Source organism: Nicotiana tabacum, chromosome 7 (assembly GCF_000715075.1).
Source record: "Nicotiana tabacum cultivar K326 chromosome 7, ASM71507v2, whole genome shotgun sequence".
NCBI classification, from domain to species: domain Eukaryota; kingdom Viridiplantae; phylum Streptophyta; class Magnoliopsida; order Solanales; family Solanaceae; genus Nicotiana; species Nicotiana tabacum.
This window is the reverse complement of record NC_134086.1, coordinates 674,474-693,385: the sequence shown is the minus strand read 5'-3', so window position 1 is coordinate 693,385 and position 18,912 is coordinate 674,474. Positions and strand designations below refer to the sequence as shown.

Here is an 18,912-nt window from a genome sequence, read left to right as displayed (position 1 = left end):
TTTCTTCTTTCTTTCTTTCTTCTTCTCATTTTTTTCGTCACTGACTCGCTGGGCTGGAGTTTTGTCTTCTTTCTTCCTTCTTCTTTCTTCTTCTGAGTTTTGTCTTCTCTTTTTTACTTCTTTCTTTCACTATTTATAATTTATATATTTTATATTTTTCAGTTTATTTGATTTTTTAGTGTATATTTCAGTAATTAAAATTAATTATTATATATGTTATATTTTCAGTTTATGTGATTTTTTAAATGTATATTTCAGTTTATATAATTAATTATTATATATATTATATGTATTTTCAGTTTATTGATTATGTTGATTCTAGTAATTTAGTAGCTTTGATTTTGCTTGTCCTATGGTTTGTGGATGATTTGGTGGTACCTAGTACCTACTTTTAAGTATTTAAATTGAAGTTTTTGATTATTTATAATTTTACATTATGTTTTTTTAAGAATTGCGTTTCACTTTAATAAAGCGTGCGCTAAAGCGAAGCGAGCCCTTGTCGCTTTTTTGCGCTTCGCGCTCTCCAAAACACTGGGTACCACCAAATCATCCACAAACCATAGGACAAGCAAAATCAAAGCTACTAAATTACTAGAATCAACATAATCAATAAACTGAAAATACATATAATATATATAATAATTAATTATATAAACTGAAATATACATTTAAAAAATCACATAAACTGAAAATATAACATATATAATAATTAATTTTAATTACTGAAATATACACTAAAAAATCAAATAAACTGAAAAATATAAAATATATAAATTATAAATAATGAAAGAGAAAGAAGTAAAAAAGAGAAAACAAAACTCAGAAGAAGAAAGAAGACAAAACTCCAGCCCAGCGAGTCAGTGACGAAAGAAATGAGAAGAAGAAAGAAAGAAAGAAGAAAAAAATGAGAAGAAGAAAGGAGAAGAAAATTTACCTATACTGGTCGACTGGAGCTGTGGACTGGTGCTGGTCTGCTGCGATGAAAAAGAGAAAAGAAAGCAGAAACTTTCTGTCCCAAAACCCTAATTTTCAATGAAGAAGAGAGAAAATCGCAGCAATTGTGTTCTGTTATGTCGTGCAGCAATTAGGGGTTTGTTTCGTATAAAATTAAAAACAGACCCAATCTTTTTTTAAAAAAAAATAGGCCCAGATGCGATTTTTGAACAAAAGCGATCGATTCGTCGCTTCTCTCGCCTCGTCGCCTCGTCGATTTTTCCTCTAAAGCGTGCGCTTCAGCTGTTCGCGTCGCCTTAGGCACAGAAAAGCGATACTCTGTCGCTTCGCGTCGCTTCGCGCTTTAAGCGATGAAGCGTGCGCTTTTCCAAACACTGGCCTCTTGGGCATCAGTAAAACAATAGTGCTGAGCTCAACAGCATTATAAATATCATTAAATCTCGAGTTGAGTATAAATACAGAGAAAACAAGAACAGTATTAATACAAAGAAAACAAGACAAAATTTACTTGTCTAGTAGAACTCAGAAAAGGAAGATCTTTAGGTGAGTCAGTACACAGTAGAGAGAGAGAAATCAACTGCAAATTAGAAGTGAAGCAGATACAAATGAATTGCAAAGTTATCTAAAGTGCATAATCTTGTATTGACCATGAAACATTCCAAAAGAACTCAGAAGCATGAAGGTGAATTACCACTTAGGAATTACAACTAGACTACAACAACAATAACTAGACTGCGCTTAAACAAATTTCCTGAATGAAAGAGAAAAATAGCAACAGATCTGATTTCCTCTTGTTTTGACCAGAACTAAGAGTTGGTTAAATTATCCAAATAACATTTTGAGTAAGAAGTGGTTCACCCAAGAACTTGACTCAACCAAATCTCCTTCTCTAATCAACTGAAAAAACATTTTCGAGGATTTCTTCAATAAGTACTAAAATCTTAGGAAAGTTAAAAAAGGACGATGAAATTCATATAGCTGAGTCCAACTTATTGCTTGAGATTGAGATTGAAACGCAGTAATTATCCGCAAAAAAATAAAAAAGATTTGGGATTTGAACATACCTGAAAAATGAGATTCACACTTTGATTTGAGGGATTTTGACAAATGAGATTCACATTTTGGTCAAACCAACTGAAACAAACAAAGCCATATACAGTAGTTCTCAAAAAGCATAGAGCCAGATATTTAAGAGAAAAAGGAAAAAGAAATCGAAGGAAAAGGTTAGAAGAGTGAAATTTTGAAGGAAGCGTACTCAGAAATCTCTGATTCCAGCGGATTCTTAGAAGCGTGTGATACTTAGAAGCGGGATTCAGATTCCATCTCTGAGGGCCGATTCGCTAGGCAGTGAAATTTTCGCTGAGGGTCCGATTCTCTGAGAATTTTGTTTGGTGAAAGCTAGGGTTGTGTTTGAAGAATTTGGCTGAGAGGTGAATGTTTCGTTCATACCACAGAGCGACCCACCAGTACAGCTGAAATGTTTTAATTAATTAGAATAGGTATTTGCCTTTTACAAATTATTTTAAAAGTAAAAATATGTGGTATTTGAGCGACCTAGTCGCTGCAACATAGATTTAGCAGCGATTGTCCAAAAGTCGTCACAAAAAATATGGAGCCAAAATTTATTTTTAGCGGAACTGAAAATTCCAGCCACATCAGTGGGGACAGAAAAATAGTCGCTGCTAAACATTAACCATTTGTAGCGACATCTAAAAGTTGCTGCTAATAATATAGCTGTTGTAGCAACCTATAGAGTCGCTGCTATATATTGCCACTAATAATCCAATTTCTTGTAGTACTATTTCATGTATTTTGTTATTTCCGCACTTTTCAGTAAATTCAGACTCCTATTATATTGTGTTATTGCTTCTGAAATCTATCTAAGTTTGTGGGAATTGTGGTAATAAGGTCGGGCTTGCCTAGTAGTGTGCTGAGCGCCATCACGACCGGGTTGGGGTCGTGACAGAAAGCGGTTGTTGTGGATTGATTTGGTCATGAAAGTTTGAGGTAAGTGTTCGGTCTAACCTTAGCTTGAGGGATTAAGAGTCGAGTCATATTTTCTACTTGTTTTGTGTTGTGTACGATCTATAGGCATGGTGACGGGTATCTATACTTTGGTGTCGAGCATGGCTGTGAGTCCTAAATTGCTAAATTGTTGTATTCTTACTTGATCCTATGAGAACTTTGATAGATGATCTTTGATACTGAGCAAGTATTTAGTTATTTCCATGGACTTTGGTTATGATTGAGTATTGGTGTTAATTGTGTTAATTAGAAATTGAATAGGATTGGTTATAGCTGAATCTCCCTTGCCGGGATAGTTGATTTGATATTTTTGTTCCCTTGCTAGGAAATCATTATGTTATCTTGTTCCCTTGCCGGGAAATCATTATATTATCTTGTTCCCTTGTCGGAATTCTCTTTGTAATAATGTGTTGGATTGAAATGGGAGCGGGTGGTACGCCTACCACAAGATTTATGAAATGGGAGCGGGTGGTACGCCTACCACATGATTTATGAAATGGGAGCGAGTGGTATGCCTACCACAAGGTTTATGAAATGGAAGCGGGTGGTACGCCTACCACAAGATTGATGAAATGGGAGCGGGTGGTACGCCTACCACATGACATTATGAAATGGGAGCGGGTGGTACGCCTACCATGAGATATGAGAAATGGGGTCGGGTTGAACGCCTGCAACAAGATGAAACTTAAAATGAAAGTTGTCTTTATGTCTTTATTCCGTGTTAGAAGTTAAATTGTAGTATTTTCCATAATATTCCTGAGATTCTGCTTTCATCTGCTACCCCAAAAGCATGTTTTCCCCTCCCAGCTTTAATTGTTTATTTCTGTTGTTTCTCCCTTGTATTTGTGTGTGTGTGTGTATATATATATATATATATATATATATATATATATATATATATATATATATATATATATATATATATATATATATATATATATATATATATATATATATATATATATATATATATATATCTGGAGTTTGGTTCTAGCCTCGTCACTATCTCGCCGGGTTAGGCCAGACACTTACCAGCACATGGGGTCGGTTGTGCTGATACTACACTCTGTGCTCTTTTGCACGAATCCAGGTGTCGGAGCAGCTTACAGTGCGCAGCAGTAGCCAGGGAGCAGTCCTTCAGTCCACGAGATTCCCGAGGTAGTCCTGCAGGCGTCCGCATGCCCGACATCTCTTCTACCTTTTCCTGCCCTGTTTCCCTTGTACTGAGACAGAGTTTATTTATATTATTTCAGACTTTTGTATTTAGCATTCGAAGATAGTCCGTGAAATATTGTGACACCAGGTGCTGGGTAGAGACTTGTATTGATATTTTAGACGATATTTCCATATGTAGTTCAGACTTCCGCTATCTTTTATTAATCACCGTCTTTTAATTGCTTATTCTTCAATTATTTAATGGTTTTAATCATGTATAAAATGAGATAGAATAATATTTGCAAATGTTCTTGGCTTGCCTAACTTTTACGAGTAGGCGCCATCACGACTCTTGAGGGTGGGGATTCTGGTTCGTGACATAATTCTAGGTTTACAAAAGAGTTTTTGTAAATGCTGTTTGGTTCACTGATTTAGTAAAGAGTTTTGGGAAAATTCTACTGGGACGTAGGTCGTGGTTTTTTCACCAGGTGTTTTCCACGTAAAAATCTCTGTGTTCTTTATTTTCTGTATTTATTATTCTGCAAACAGTAGAGGTTGGAACACATAAAAGAACCTGGTCTTTCTATAACTGGTGCACGCAAAAATTGGACACCACACAAATCACCCTTCCCCCTCTTGTGTGGTATTGACGTATAAAACATCATGTAGTTTATCTAATTTATGCCTATGGGGTATACTTTATCTATGGAAAATATTTTTTAAAATTTTCTTATTCTGATTGATGTAATTCTGTTTTTGAAGATGTTTTCTTACTTGATTAAATTAATTTTTAATATAAAGAAAAGATGTAATTTTTCAGTGAAAATATTGATTTTACTTATGTTATTATAATAAAGGTGTGGTGTTATTTTAAAATTCTAATCATGTTTGTTGTTTTATATTTGAGATGTAATTTTTAAATTTTCAAATAAAAAATATCTATTAGGTTGACCCAAATCAATTCAAAAAAATCGATTAAACATCCTAACAAAATTTGTATTGGTCATTACAAAGTATACATTGAAGGAAATTATGGCACCGGCCAACTTAAAATCCTAGATCCGCCTCTGTTTATCAATAAACTCAAATTGAAACAAAAGTGGCCTTTGCAGCAGAGAGAATTGTTTAATTAGCATTGTTAATTTGCGACCCAAACAATTCTGATGAACAATAGATCCTACTCTAACGCTCATATCAACTCTAGAGCATGTTATTACTATATTAAATGATGTGCCCTTAAGTTTACAATATAATGTTTGGTTACAATTCACGTTTCTCACACAGATACATCTGCTTATCTGCATAGCTTGTTCAAAAATCTAGATATTACTATCATATAGAGGATAAAATTCTAAATATAAGTAATACCTTGATAACTTAGAGATTCTCAATCAAATGAAAAGTAAAACAAATTAATATATAGTAAACCTAAAAAGATATTGCACCAACTTTCTTGCATTATTTAGAGAAATTAATCAAATTACAACAGAATAACTAGATTAGACTCATGAATGCTCACCAGGTCCACCATAAACCATCACATGTTTGAAATAATCCCCACCATTAGGAATATCTATGGCATTGTATAGATTAGGGTTGTTTACATATGTTGGCAATTGACCTACATTAATATTGTCACCCTTATCACTTAGAAGTGTAATATTTCTGCAAAATGCGTCATATAAAGTGTTTCTAATGGGGAAAAATCCTGAACCCATGGGAGGTTCACGTATTCCTGGTGGACTATATACGACTCCGCCCCATTGAACGCTTGTTGCATAATAGTCAAAGTCATCAAACACCTCTCGAGCCCAAAAACCAACTGGTATATTAGCGTTTGTGATGAACAATCACCAGTTTCCTTTGTTTAGGTCCTATTTTCAACCAAAAAAAAAAAGGTTAACGAATAAAGATCGAGATCGTTTATGCTTGAATTTCAAAAAAAGAAGAAGAAAATTTACCCAATTTATCGAAAGTTTCGTCTCAAATAATTTCCCTCCACGTTGTGAAACGGGATAAAGTGCTCCATCTACAACTATTTCTCGGTTTACAAGTACAAAGGCAGGACATAACAAGTTGAAACAAGCATTTTTACCATCCTGAAAGTATGAAAAGAAATATTTGAGGAATTATATGAAAATTTTAAAAATCTAACTAATTATATTAGTTAGGGACTTGCCTGGAAATGTATGTATAACCTAGTCGCGTTGTCACCATATAAGGTAGGATCAACCTAATTAAAGCAAATAGAAAATAATGTTAAATGTATAAATGGTAGTTCACTTCTTTGTTTAATTATGTAAATAGGAAAAGAACTAATTCCCAGTGAAGAGCTCATTTGACTTACTCTCCAACCAACTTGTATAATATTAGGTCCTTTAACTATTTTCAAACGACAAGCACTATGTTGTTGACCTTCACATGAGGATTATAGATACTAGTTGTCATGGCGCCTCCTCCAAATTTGTTACTCGGATTGTCTTCGGTATGAATGATTGCAAGCTGAAGAAAGTAAAAATATATAGGATCACTCAAATTTGAAAATTCTTCAGGAAGAGCTAGGAATAATTTAAACATAATTTAAATAAATATGATAAATCATGATATTTACCTTGTACCCTTGTAAAGGTTTGTATCTTCTTTTTTTCGAATCAATGGAGATTTCCCTCTGTGCAAAAGTAAGGTAATAATATAGATATATTATATTAAAAAACTCAATTAAAGCTGTGATAGCAAATGGATCTTTGGCATGTTTTGTTTATAAGTTATAACTAGCAATAAAATATAGTGAAATATGAATTGTATTGGAACCAACTTTGTCAATTGAAAATAACATAATCTTACATGAATAAGTGGATTGTCGACCATTATATCTTCTGGTGGGGGCAAAAGTTTATGTCTAATAAGATCTTCTTTCGTTGTTCTTCTGATAGGAACAGTTCCAACAGGACAACCTCCCTCTGGCAATCTTATTCTTGGCAACTCATTACTTGTCGATGTAGTTGAATCACTCTCTTTCACATACGAAGAGGGTTTCATCTGCTCATACAAATTTTCTTTTTATTATTCATCACTTATTTTCAAAATTGAAAAAAAAAATGATTATATTGGAGGCAAACCTGAGGATGGTAATTGTGATTCTTTAATAATGGATGATCAAAGGCAGGTTGCTTATAGAAGTCCACACAATCATATATATCACCATATTCAGTCTGTTAATGAAAAAATTGAAATATTAATGATTTACATTATATCAAAGAGGCTAAGAGTATAATTAATTAGCAGTGTATACATAAAAAAGTGGGCGTATGATATGGATGTAGATTTAATGAAAAGGTCATTTGAGAAACGAAACAATTATCTCCAAGACAGGTAATTAATAGTAGCAGAATATCAGAAATTCAAAACTGCACACACCGAATAAGAATAGGAGAACTTAAAAACCGAAAATAAAAAGGAAAGGCAAAATTAAGTTACAAAATAGAAATGTAATCACTAAACAAGTTACAAAAAACAATTATGGCAATTTAACTATTGAGACACGTACCGTAATCGTTTTAATTGCAGGCTTATTGAGACGTTTTAGTTGCCTCTCCAACTCTAGATCTTCTTGTTTGTCGGATAACTTTGTTCCTCGAACCCCATCATAACTCAAGCATAGAAAGAGAAGCAACAAAAGTTGTTGTATAATAATCTTTCGATTCATTATCATTTTCTACATCATAAAAGAAAGTTTACTTAGAAATGTGTCGTATAGGAAGATGATTTATTTCAAATAAATAAATTTCTAATTATTTTTACAAGTCGATGACTTATTCTAGCTAATAAATGTCATCTAGAAGAATGAAAGTCGATACGTGGGTAGTGAAGAGTGTAAAAGAGTAAGAAAAAAAGAAAAAGAGCATTTAATATGGCACCAAACATTCATAAAATTTCAGATATATCAAATTAAAGTAAATTAAAATAGTAGAAAAAAGACCACCAATTACTTGATTCACCAATACTCTTGAGGTTGAATTTTTCTATCTGGTCTTGCCTAAGCTACTATCAAGAAGATTTTATACTTATTAGGATTTAAAGTGTTTTCAATTATTTTTGGTAATAATATCCATAGAGGAGATTAATTCGTTTTGTAGGAGTATAAAGAGTGTCTAATACTTCTATATTTTTATCTTCTTACCTTTTGTGGAGGGAAAAGTGTGAACTAATGCAATGACATTACCATAAGGAGATTATTTAACTAAAGTGGAAAAATAATTTCCATTTTTGAAGATTTATTTCTTTATTGATTAATGGATCATTGATACACCTCTGGAAAAGATTTTAGAAACTCGTTGATGAATACTCGAAAATTAATGAATCTTAAATGGTTTATTTTGTTTTTTCAAGAGTTGAAATAAATGGTTTTGGCTCGTCTTGATTTCTTAGTCTCCATTTCCCCAAATTTTTACTTGGACAAGTGACAAATGAAATAATTGTTGCAGCTCAAACTCCAGTAAATCTTTTGGGAATTTTCCAATCCGCATTTTTGTTGTCCAAATTAATTTATTTTGGTAAATGTTTGAATAACTTTAAAGGGCAACTAAATATTAATTAGCTGTCTAAAAAGTAGCTATTTGTTGAAGTTTGAATTCTCTTATGTTCTTCAAATTATAATACATCCAAGACGAATTAACTGCTGAAATATGACACAATAAGGGGTAGTCTTAAACTTTTGGTCCTGCTAAACAAAATCTTTAAACTCCAGAGAGTCAGCCATAAGAATGGGTTGGCTCACCGAGAGTCAGACATATGAGTCAACCGTAAGAACTTAATGAATGAGTCCGCCCAAAAAGAGTCGACCATAGGAACTTAATGAATGATTCGGCCCAAAAAGAGTCGATCACAAAAACTTAATGAATGAGTTGGCCCACAGAGGAGGTTTGGTCATGTAAATGTGATTTATATTGGAAATTTTACCTTTTGATATAATTTACTTATTATAAACCAAAATTAGTTTAAAATATTATTTTCTATAGTTACCTTTTATATTTTATAGCAAAATAAGTATTTATAGTATATACTATCATTGATGGATGAAATACGCTATTTATGTTTTTCCTATCTCTTAGACAGCTGGACATACCTATTTTTAAGGTGATTGTCGTTACTGTATTCATGAATACATAGCGCGATTATATGTGAATACATGCGCATACAGCTGGACTGCCCTGATATTCATGAATACAGCAGTGCGAATACATGTGAATACATGTGCTTACAGCTGGACTGCCCTAATTTTAGGTGCTTTTTGCTGCTGTATTCATGAATACATGGTGTGAATACATGTGAATACATGCGCTTACAATTGGGCTGCCCTGATTTTAGGCGCTTTTTGTTGTTGTATTCATGAATACATGGCGCGAATACATGTGAATACATGCGCGTACAACTGGACTACCCTGATTTTTAAGCGCTTTTTGCTGTTGTATTCATGAATACAGCAGCGCGAATACAGCGAATACATTACCGTAACAACTAAATAGTAGCTGTAGAAAGTAATTTATATATGGTAACTCTAAGAAGTTAATAGCCACTAAACAATAGTGAATTCTGAAAATTCCTCATTTATATTTTGGAACTCTCAGGTTCATTCCACACTTATGTCATTTGGCCAAAGGCCTAATTATGTTTTGAATTAAAACAAAGATTTCTAACCAAATGACTCAAATAATCATGAATAAATAGACAGGTTTAAGTGGTTCACTCGGTATACGTTGAAGATACTAGGTGCCGATTGCGCTGGTCTTTTTGGGGCATGACAGTTAGAGATCTTGGCGGTTTCCTAATTAAAAAAAGACAGAAGAAGAAAGAAAGAAAAAATATCTCCATAAATAATTGTAAAGGTTTTCTTTCTCAATCAACTGAAAATTGAAACAAAATACAATTAACATAAAAAGATATTGCACCCACTTTCTTGCATTTATTTTGAGCAATTAATCAAATTACCATAGAATGGCTAGACTTAATTAAAGACTCATGTCTGGTCACAAGGCACCGGGTCCACCATAAAACATTGTGTTTTTCAAATAATCCCCACTAAATATTACATTGTACAAATTAGGGGCGTCTAAATAATATAGCAAGTCGCTTGTATCAATGTAGTCACCCTTATCACTTAAAAGTTTAATATTTCTACAATATCCGTCATAATGAATGTCTTTAATAGGTAAAAAGCTTGAACCCATAGGTGGTAGGTATTCCTGGTGGACTATATACGACTCCGCCCCATTCAACGCTTGTAGCAAAATAGTCAAAATCATCAAACACCTCTCGAGGCCAGAAACAAATTGGTGTATTAGTCTCTGTATAGAATAACCACCAGTTTCCTTCATTTTGATCCTATTTTCAATAGTAAAAAAATGGTTAACAAATAAAGGTCGAAATTGCTTTTATGCTTGAATTAATTCTTCTACTTACTTAAAGGTAGAATAAACAAAGAAAAATTACCCAATTTATCGAAAGTCCTATCTCATATACTTTCCCTCCACGTTGTGAAACGATATCAAATGCTCCATCTATAGCTACTCCTGGATTTACAAGTACAAAGGCAGGACATAACAAGTTGAAACAAGCATTTTCACCATCCTGAAAGTATGAAAAAAAAATACTTGAGGGAGCAAAAGGAATTATGAATTATTTAAAACCCTATCTAATCATACTAATCAGCACAATTAAAAAAGCAGGTTTTAGCGACGGACAAATTTTGTAGCTAAACTGAAAAATTCGTCGCTAATCTCATTTAGCGACGGATTAGTAATGAATTATCAAAAAATTCTGGTAGCTATGGTCTATGAGCATTTTAGCGACAGATTAGCGACGACGTTCGTAGCTATTTTCAGATTTTTTTTTCTTGTAGTGAGGGACTTGCCTGGAAATGTATGAAAAATCTAGTCGCGTTGTTACAATACAAGGTAGGATCAACCTAAAAAGAAAATAGGAAATAATGTTAAATGTAGGTGAAAAGATAGCTCACTTCTTTATTTATGTAGATAGGAAAAAGAAGATTCACAATGAAAAGGTTAATTGACTTACTCTCCAACCGACTTGTATCATATTTGCTCCTTTAATTAGTTTCAATCGACATGCACTGTTTTGTTGACCTTCGACATGAGGATTATAGACATTAGTTGCCATCGCGACTTCTCCAAATTTGTCACTTGGATAATGTCACGACCCAAACCCCGGTCGTGATGGCGCCCAACACCTTGTTAGGCAAGCCCGACCATTTGAACATTTCCAACCCAATCATTAACTTAAAATACCAATTTAAGCATAAATTCTCAGTTTGATAATAATAGGAATAGTGTGGAAACCACAACAAAAGTAATAACAGCCCAACAGATCCGACGTTGCAAGTCAGAGCCTCTAGATACAACTGATCAATATCATATACAAAGGAAATCTAGATGCGGAAGTAAAGGATAGATAAGAGGAGAAATCGGGTCCTGCGGACACCGGCAGCTACCTCGATAACTCCGGTACTGAACTGGACAGCAGCAAATAATCACAGCTAAGCCTTCGGGATCCCTGTATCTTCACACACGGTGCAGGGAGTAAAGTGAGTACTCCAACTCAGTGAATAATAGCAATAAATAACAACTGAAAATAAGAAATCCTGTAAGAACACTACACGGTTCTAAAATCAACAGTGAAGGCAGTAAATATGTGTTAAGCAGGGAAAACGGATAAAAATCCTCTAACTGTCCAACAATTTACTAACACTGCTGCGGCGCGCAGCCCGATCCACATCTAATATTGCTGTGGCGCGCAACCCGATCCAATATAATATATAATACTACGGTGCGCAGCCCGATCCAATAGATATAGTCGACTGCGCTCACTAGGGGTGTGTGCAGACTCCAAAGGGCTCCTTCAACCCAAGCGCTATAATACTGCGGCGTGCAGTCCGATCCATATATATAATATACTACTGCGGCGTGCAGTTCGATCCAATACATATATGTGTATATACTGCTGCGGCGTGCAACCCGATCCGGTATATATCAAATACCCTCACTATGGGTCCTTGACCCCTCTTAGTCAATATAGACTTGGCCTCTCGGGCCCACTTAGCTAAGACAGGGTATTCAACCCTAGGTATTTCTCATTTAGAGTGCAAATTACTAAGACCGGTTTATTTCATGTTTCACAGTTAAGGACATGACTGAGAGTATGTGTTCAATAGATAAAAATGGGGTCAATCAGCTCAACATGCTCCCTAAGGGTTCTACAGATCGGCGCAAGGCTCCAAACATGGCAACTAGCCCAAAATATACGGTTATTAGCTCAGTCTCAGTCAAAAAGTACAGTAAGTCATCAATTGGGATGGACCAAGTCCGAATCCCCGGCAGTGACATCACCACGCTCATCACATGGCGCGTATTTCATCTCAACATAACACTGCATAGTGCAAATACGGGGTTTCAAACCCTCAGTATATCATTTATAACCATTACTCACCTCAAACCGGCCAAAATCCTAGCTCGCCTTGCGCTTTCCTCGCAAATCGACCTCCTCGAGTGCAGAATCTCCCATCAATTCTCGTCGAAACCCTCTTCAATCTCTACCAAAAAGCTCCCAAGATGGTAAAAAATGGAGGAAGTTATGAATGAACTCGCGGAATGAATTAATGTTTTAAACCCTTCTGCCAACATCAGTTTTCCGCTTCTGTGGTCCAAGTACCGCATCTGCGGTCACCGCACCTGCGGCCAACTGACCGCTTATGCGGTCTCATTTACTCGCCAGGAACCGCTTCTGCGTTCCTAGACCGCTTATGCGGTTGCCGCTCCTGCGGTTTCCTTTCCGCTCCAGCAGTCCAAGCCGGACCTCCTCAGGCCGCTTATGCGATCCAATAGCCGCATCTGCGGAACCGCCTATGCGGTCCCTTTTTCGCAGATGCGGAAACAACAGAAACCAGATCTCAATTTCATGCAACAACTCCAAAAAAACCTCCGTTCAACCACCCGAATTCACCTCGAAGCCCCCGGGACCTCAACCAAAAGCACAGACCAGATCTAATACTTCATCCAAACTTGCTCGAATCATCAAAACGCTAACGTTAACTTCAAAATCCTCAATTATGATCAAATCAAAGCCTAAATTTCTTAAAAACTTCCGAATTGCATATTCGATCAAAAACCCGACCTAATAAACACCTCTGAATGACCTGAAACTTTGCACGCATATCCAAAACACCTAACGGAGCTGCTGCAACTCTCGGAATTCCATTCCGACCCTCGGATCAAAACCTCACCTATCAACCGGAATTCGCCAAAATTCAAACTTAGCCAATTCAAGCCTAATTCTACTCCGGACCTCCAAATTAAATACTGATTTCACTCCTAAGTCACAAATCATCCCTCGAAGCTAACCGAATCATCAGAATTCACATCCGAGCCCTCTAACCAAATAGTCAACTTCCAGTTGACTTTTCCAAAACAAGCTCCCCCTTAAGAGACTAAGTGTCTCATTTCCATCAAAAACCAATCCAAACCTACCTGATCAACTCAAATACTGATATTGGAACATAGAGAAACATAATTTAAGGGAAATGGGGCAGTAACTCACGTGACGACGGGCCGGGTCGTCACAGATAACCTCGAGTATTAGCGATTGCAAGCTGAAGAGAGTATATAATAAATGTAGGATCACTTAAATTTGAAATTTCTTCATGAACAAGATGTTCATGGATATCAGCGACATGGCCAGAAATTCAAAAAAGGAGATCAAAAAATCAATGCAAAAAGGATAAAATAAATTAAATTTAAATAAGTATGACAAATCATGATATGTACCTTGTATCCTTGCGAAGGTTTATATCTTCTCTTTTTTGAATCAATGGAATTTTCCTTCTGCGCAAAGGTAATTATAAGGTAACAATATAATATATGTTATGCTAAAAGCTAAACTTAATTAGTTTGTGATAGGAAATTATTTCTTCAATATTTTTTTGTCAAACTCGCAATATAATGATATGCAGTGAAATATGAATTGTATTAGAACTAACTTTGTTAACTTAAAACAACATTATCTTACATGAGTAAGTGAACTGTTGACCATGACATCTTCTGGTGGGGGCAAAAGTTTATGTCTAATAAGATCTTCTTTTGTGGTTCTTCTAACAGGAACAGTTCCAACAGGACAGCCTCCATCTGGTAATCCTGTTCTTGGAAACATTTTACTTGTTGAAATAGTTGAATCGCTCTCTTTCATATACGAAGAGGGTTTCATCTGTCTCATCCAAAATTTCTTTATATAATTTACCATTTATTTGCAGAATTGAAAATCACAATTGATTCCAAGAGGATATATTCGAGGCAAACCTGAGGGTAGTAATTGCGATTCTTTAATAATGGATGGTCAAATGCAGGTTGCTTGTAAAAGTCCACACAATCATATATATCGCCATATTTTGTCTATTGATAAAAAAAATTAAAATATTAATGATTTATGTAGTACAAAAGAGAATTTGCAATGTAATGCATACAAAGAGGACATATATTTGTTATGCATTTACCGTTTTAGCTTTTTAGACACGTACCTTAATTATTTTAATTGCAGGCTTGTTTAGAAGTTTTAGTCGCTTCTCCAACTCTAAGTCTTCTTGATTGGGTAATGTTATTCCTCGAACCTCATCATAGCTCAAGCATAGAAAGAGCATCAACAAAAAATGTTCTATAATTCGTAGATTCATTATCATTTTCTACATCATAGAAAAAATTTCATTCAGAATATAAATATTGTCATAGAAGATGCGTATAGGAATAAAATATAATTACATTCATATAAACTAATTTGCAATATATTCTTCACGCTTCACTAATAGGCAAATTTCTAGCTATTGAATTGTCATCTAGATCTGTATCTTGCAGTCGTCTTATTCTCTGGAAAACTTCATAAAGAAAAAGGGAGAAGAATAATAAGAATAAGAAAATAATCCTTGCTAGTCTCTAAACTGTATGATCTTCTATAGGTGATCAAAAGCATTTTCAAGGTGAATTTTCGCCAAATAGATAATCGTGGCAATAAATTTGGAATGGATCAATTTTTGCAAGCACTCCTATCCCTCTTCTAAGCTTTTCAGTGTAGTATTGGGACCCACATGCCAGACTAGTCTAGATTCGCATAATGTAGGGCCCAATGAAAGCTAGCGCTCCCTATTCTAAAGAATTGGACCTGATTTCTCCTATTTAAGATAGAGGGATCTCAATCACACCATTACACTCCTTGGTGATATATATAGGTAGTGGAGAGTGCAAAGGAAAAAAAAAAAAGGGAAAATGAGCATCTTATATGAAGATCAAACATTCATAAAATTTCAAATATATCAAACTAAAGTAAATGAAAAAAGAAGGACCAACACTTACTTGATTCACCAAGATTAAGTTAAAGTTGAATTTCATTAGCAACTCTTGCCCAGGCTACTACTTTGACGATTTTTATACTTAGAATTTGCAGTGTTTTCAAATTTATAAGTCAAATAAAATTATAGTAATTATCCATAGGATATTTAAAGATTGCCAAATACTTCTATGTTTTAAGACTCTTACTTTTTGTGGAGGGGAGTGTGAACAAATCCAATGACATTGCCGTAACGAGATTATTTAATCAAAGTGAAAAAATTGTTCCAGTTTTGTAGATTTTGTTAGAAACTCCATTAGAGCACACAAAATGCGTGAAGAAGACGAGAGAGAGTTTGGGAATTTCCAACTATATTTTCTGTATAACTGAAGTAGTTATATACAACTAACAACCAATAGAAAAGAGCTAAAATAATAAGTGACCCCCTTACTCCTAATAATTACAATTGAGTCCTATTTCTATTTCCTAATTTTCCTAACTTTCAATACTCCCCCTCAAGCTGGAGGGTGTAGAATGTTTAATACTCCTAGCTTCCTAAGTAAATAATTATGCTGCACAGATGTCAATCCTTTGGTGAAGAGGTCTACATGTTGCTCTTTTGTAGAAACATACTGTGTAACCAAGGTCCCATCCTTAATACGTTCACGAACAAAATGGCAATCTATCTCGATGTGCTTTGTACGCTCTTGAAAAATAGGATTTGCAGCTATCTGCATTGCTGCTTTATTGTCACAGAATAGTGTAACAGGTTTAACAACCTGCACTCCCAACTCTGAGAAGAGCCCCAACAACCACACTATTTCTGAGACTGCTGATGCCATGCTGCGATATTCTGCTTCAGCACTACTTCTTGAAACAATGTGTTGTTTCTTAGATCTCCATGAAATCGATGAATCACCAAGTTTGACTGCATATCCACTAACAGACCTTCGTGTCATTGGGCATGCTGCCCAATCAAAGTCACAGAAAGCTGTTAGTGTATCCACATTCCCTCTATTCAATAGCACTCCCATTCCTGGTGTACCCTTCAGGTACCTCACCACTCTAAAGGCTGCCTCCATGTGTGACCTTTTAGGTAGTTTCATAAACTGACTTAAAGTTTGAACTACATAACTAATATCTGGTCGAGTAACTGTCAGATAAAGCAACTTTCCTATTAGTTTCTGGTACTTGTTTGCATCTACCAAGGGATCTTCATCTTGTACTCCTATGACCTTGTCATACTCCACACTGGTGAGCTTCTGATTGATTTCAAGTGGTGTTGGAGCTGGCTTTGCACCACTTAATCCCATCTCAGAGATTAGCTCTAAACTATATTTCCTCTGATTGAGCAATATCCCATGCTTAGATATCAACACTTCAATCCCTAAGAAATACTTCAATTCTCCAAGGTCCTTAAGTTTGAATTGTTGATGCAGAACAACTTTAGCTTCATCAATCAGATCTTTGTTGCTTCCAGTATCAACATAGATGAGGATAATGACAATGTCCTTCCCATATCTCTTAGTGAACATAGAATAATCATGAGTGCTTTGTGTAAAACCTGATCCCACCAGTGCCTTTGTGAGTTTCAAGTTCCATTGCCTAGATGCTTGCTTGAGCCCATATATGAACTTATTTAGCTTGCACACCTTCTGCTCCCCCTGCCTTTGAAAGCCCTGTGGTAAGTCCATATAGACTTCTTCAAATAAGTCTCCTTGAAGAAAAACATTAAAGACATCCATTTGATATAAGGACCAATCCTTTGCAGCTGCAAGAGCTATCACAGACCTGACAGTCACCATATTTGCAACTGGTGAAAATGTCTCATCCAGCCCTTCTTGTTGATTGTATCCTTTTGCCACTAATCTTGCCTTGAACCTTTCAACTTCTCCATTTGCTTGGTACTTTATTTTGTACACCCATTTGGATCCAATGGGAGTTTTATCTTGTTGCAAGTCAACTACCTCCTAGGTCTTATTATCTTCAAGTGCTTGAATCTCTTGCTTCATTGATGTGATCCATCTCTCATCTTCCACTACCTCCTTAAAGTTACAAGGCTCCTTCAGAACTGAGAAAGCTGAAAAATAGTTTTTATACTTTGAGGACATCCTTTCATATGATAAGAAGTTTGAGATTGGATAATTGCAATTTGAAGAAGATTTCTGCATCTGCAACACATAGTCTCTTTGCCATATAGGTGGATTCCTTGCCCTTGAAGACTGTCTAGTTGGAGCTGGTAGAGCTGGTGCATTAGTGAGCTGAATATTCTCAGTGACATCATGCTGAGCAAGTGAATCGGCAGTTGTATCTTCAAGACTCCCCTATACAACAACACTTTGATTTTCACTTGACATTGATTTTCCACCTATATCATCTGGTGTTGATGTTTCAGAATTCACTTCAAGGCTCCCAAACTCTATTGGTGAACTTGCACTAATGTCTGTAGCAGGTAATGAGACCTGAAGTGGTTCTGCCAATAGTTCATCTGATTGTCCCTGTACATCAAAAGTTTCCAAAAAACTAGAACCAAAATCATTAGCATTAGTTTTCATGAATGGAAACTCCCTTTCCCTAAAGGACACATCCCTGCTAATGAAGAAAGTCCTAGCATTCAAATCATACAGTTTATACCCATTTTGTGTAGTTGAATATCCCATGTGAACTGCCTGCCTGGCCCTTGCCCCAAATTTATCATCTTGGGTCAAATTTGTGGCATAGCATAAGTAACCAAACACTCTTAAGTATGCTATTGAAGATTCTCTACCATATAGCATTCCATAAGGACTTCTACCATCTAGTATCCTGGTAGGTAATATATTGATCAAGTAAACAGCAGTTTGTACACATTCCCCCCAAAACATATCTGGAACATGACTTTGAAACTTCAGTGCCCTGGCAGTATTCAGTATATGTCTATGTTTTCTCTCAGCTATTCCATTCTGCTGGGGTGTAGATACACAACTACTTTGATGGATGATTCCTTGAGATAACAAGTAATCATTCCACTGTGTATTGAAGAACTCCTTACCATTGTCTGATCTCACAATCTTGACATGAGTATCAAATTGTGTCTTGACCATAGAAATAAATTCCTTTAGAAAAATAATAGTTTCACTCTTAAATTGCATCAAGAAAATCCAAGTAGCTCTAGAGAAATCATCTACAACAGTAAGAAAGTAGTGTTTTCTGTCATGAGCACTCTTCTTATATGGTCCCCATACATCCATGTGAACTAAATTAAAAACTCTAGCACTCCTTTTCTCATTGTTAGGAAAGCTCAATCTTGATAGTTTAGCTAGAGGGCAAACAGTACATTTATTCTGCATATTATTATCTACTTTATTATGCAAAAAAGGAACATGCTGCATTACAGGAACAGAAGCATGGCCCAAT

At 35.4% G+C, this 18,912-nt stretch overlaps 2 protein-coding genes across 2 annotated transcripts; both read right to left on the bottom strand.

The window, feature by feature from the left end:
* Positions 1–458: 458 nt before the first annotated feature.
* On the bottom strand, positions 459–11,310 carry LOC142182615 (uncharacterized). The gene is made up of 15 exons (XM_075256815.1): positions 11,209–11,310; positions 11,045–11,098; positions 10,624–10,761; positions 10,393–10,515; positions 7,682–7,849; positions 7,254–7,346; positions 6,979–7,173; positions 6,746–6,802; positions 6,550–6,636; positions 6,314–6,367; positions 6,096–6,233; positions 5,989–6,008; positions 2,019–2,088; positions 1,463–1,531; positions 459–614 (listed from the first exon to the last, which is right to left on the bottom strand). Exons 1-15 carry the CDS (start codon positions 11,308–11,310, stop codon positions 459–461), a joined length of 1,524 nt encoding a protein of 507 aa, XP_075112916.1.
* On the bottom strand, positions 10,161–15,758 carry LOC142182498 (uncharacterized). Its single transcript, XM_075256749.1, has 7 exons — positions 15,543–15,758; positions 14,717–14,878; positions 14,499–14,591; positions 14,212–14,406; positions 13,971–14,027; positions 10,624–11,709; positions 10,161–10,515 (listed from the first exon to the last, which is right to left on the bottom strand). The coding sequence occupies exons 1-6, from the start codon at positions 15,576–15,578 to the stop codon at positions 11,638–11,640; spliced, it is 615 nt and encodes a 204-aa protein (XP_075112850.1). The 5' UTR covers positions 15,579–15,758; the 3' UTR covers positions 10,161–10,515; positions 10,624–11,637.
* Positions 15,759–18,912: the final 3,154 nt, after the last annotated feature.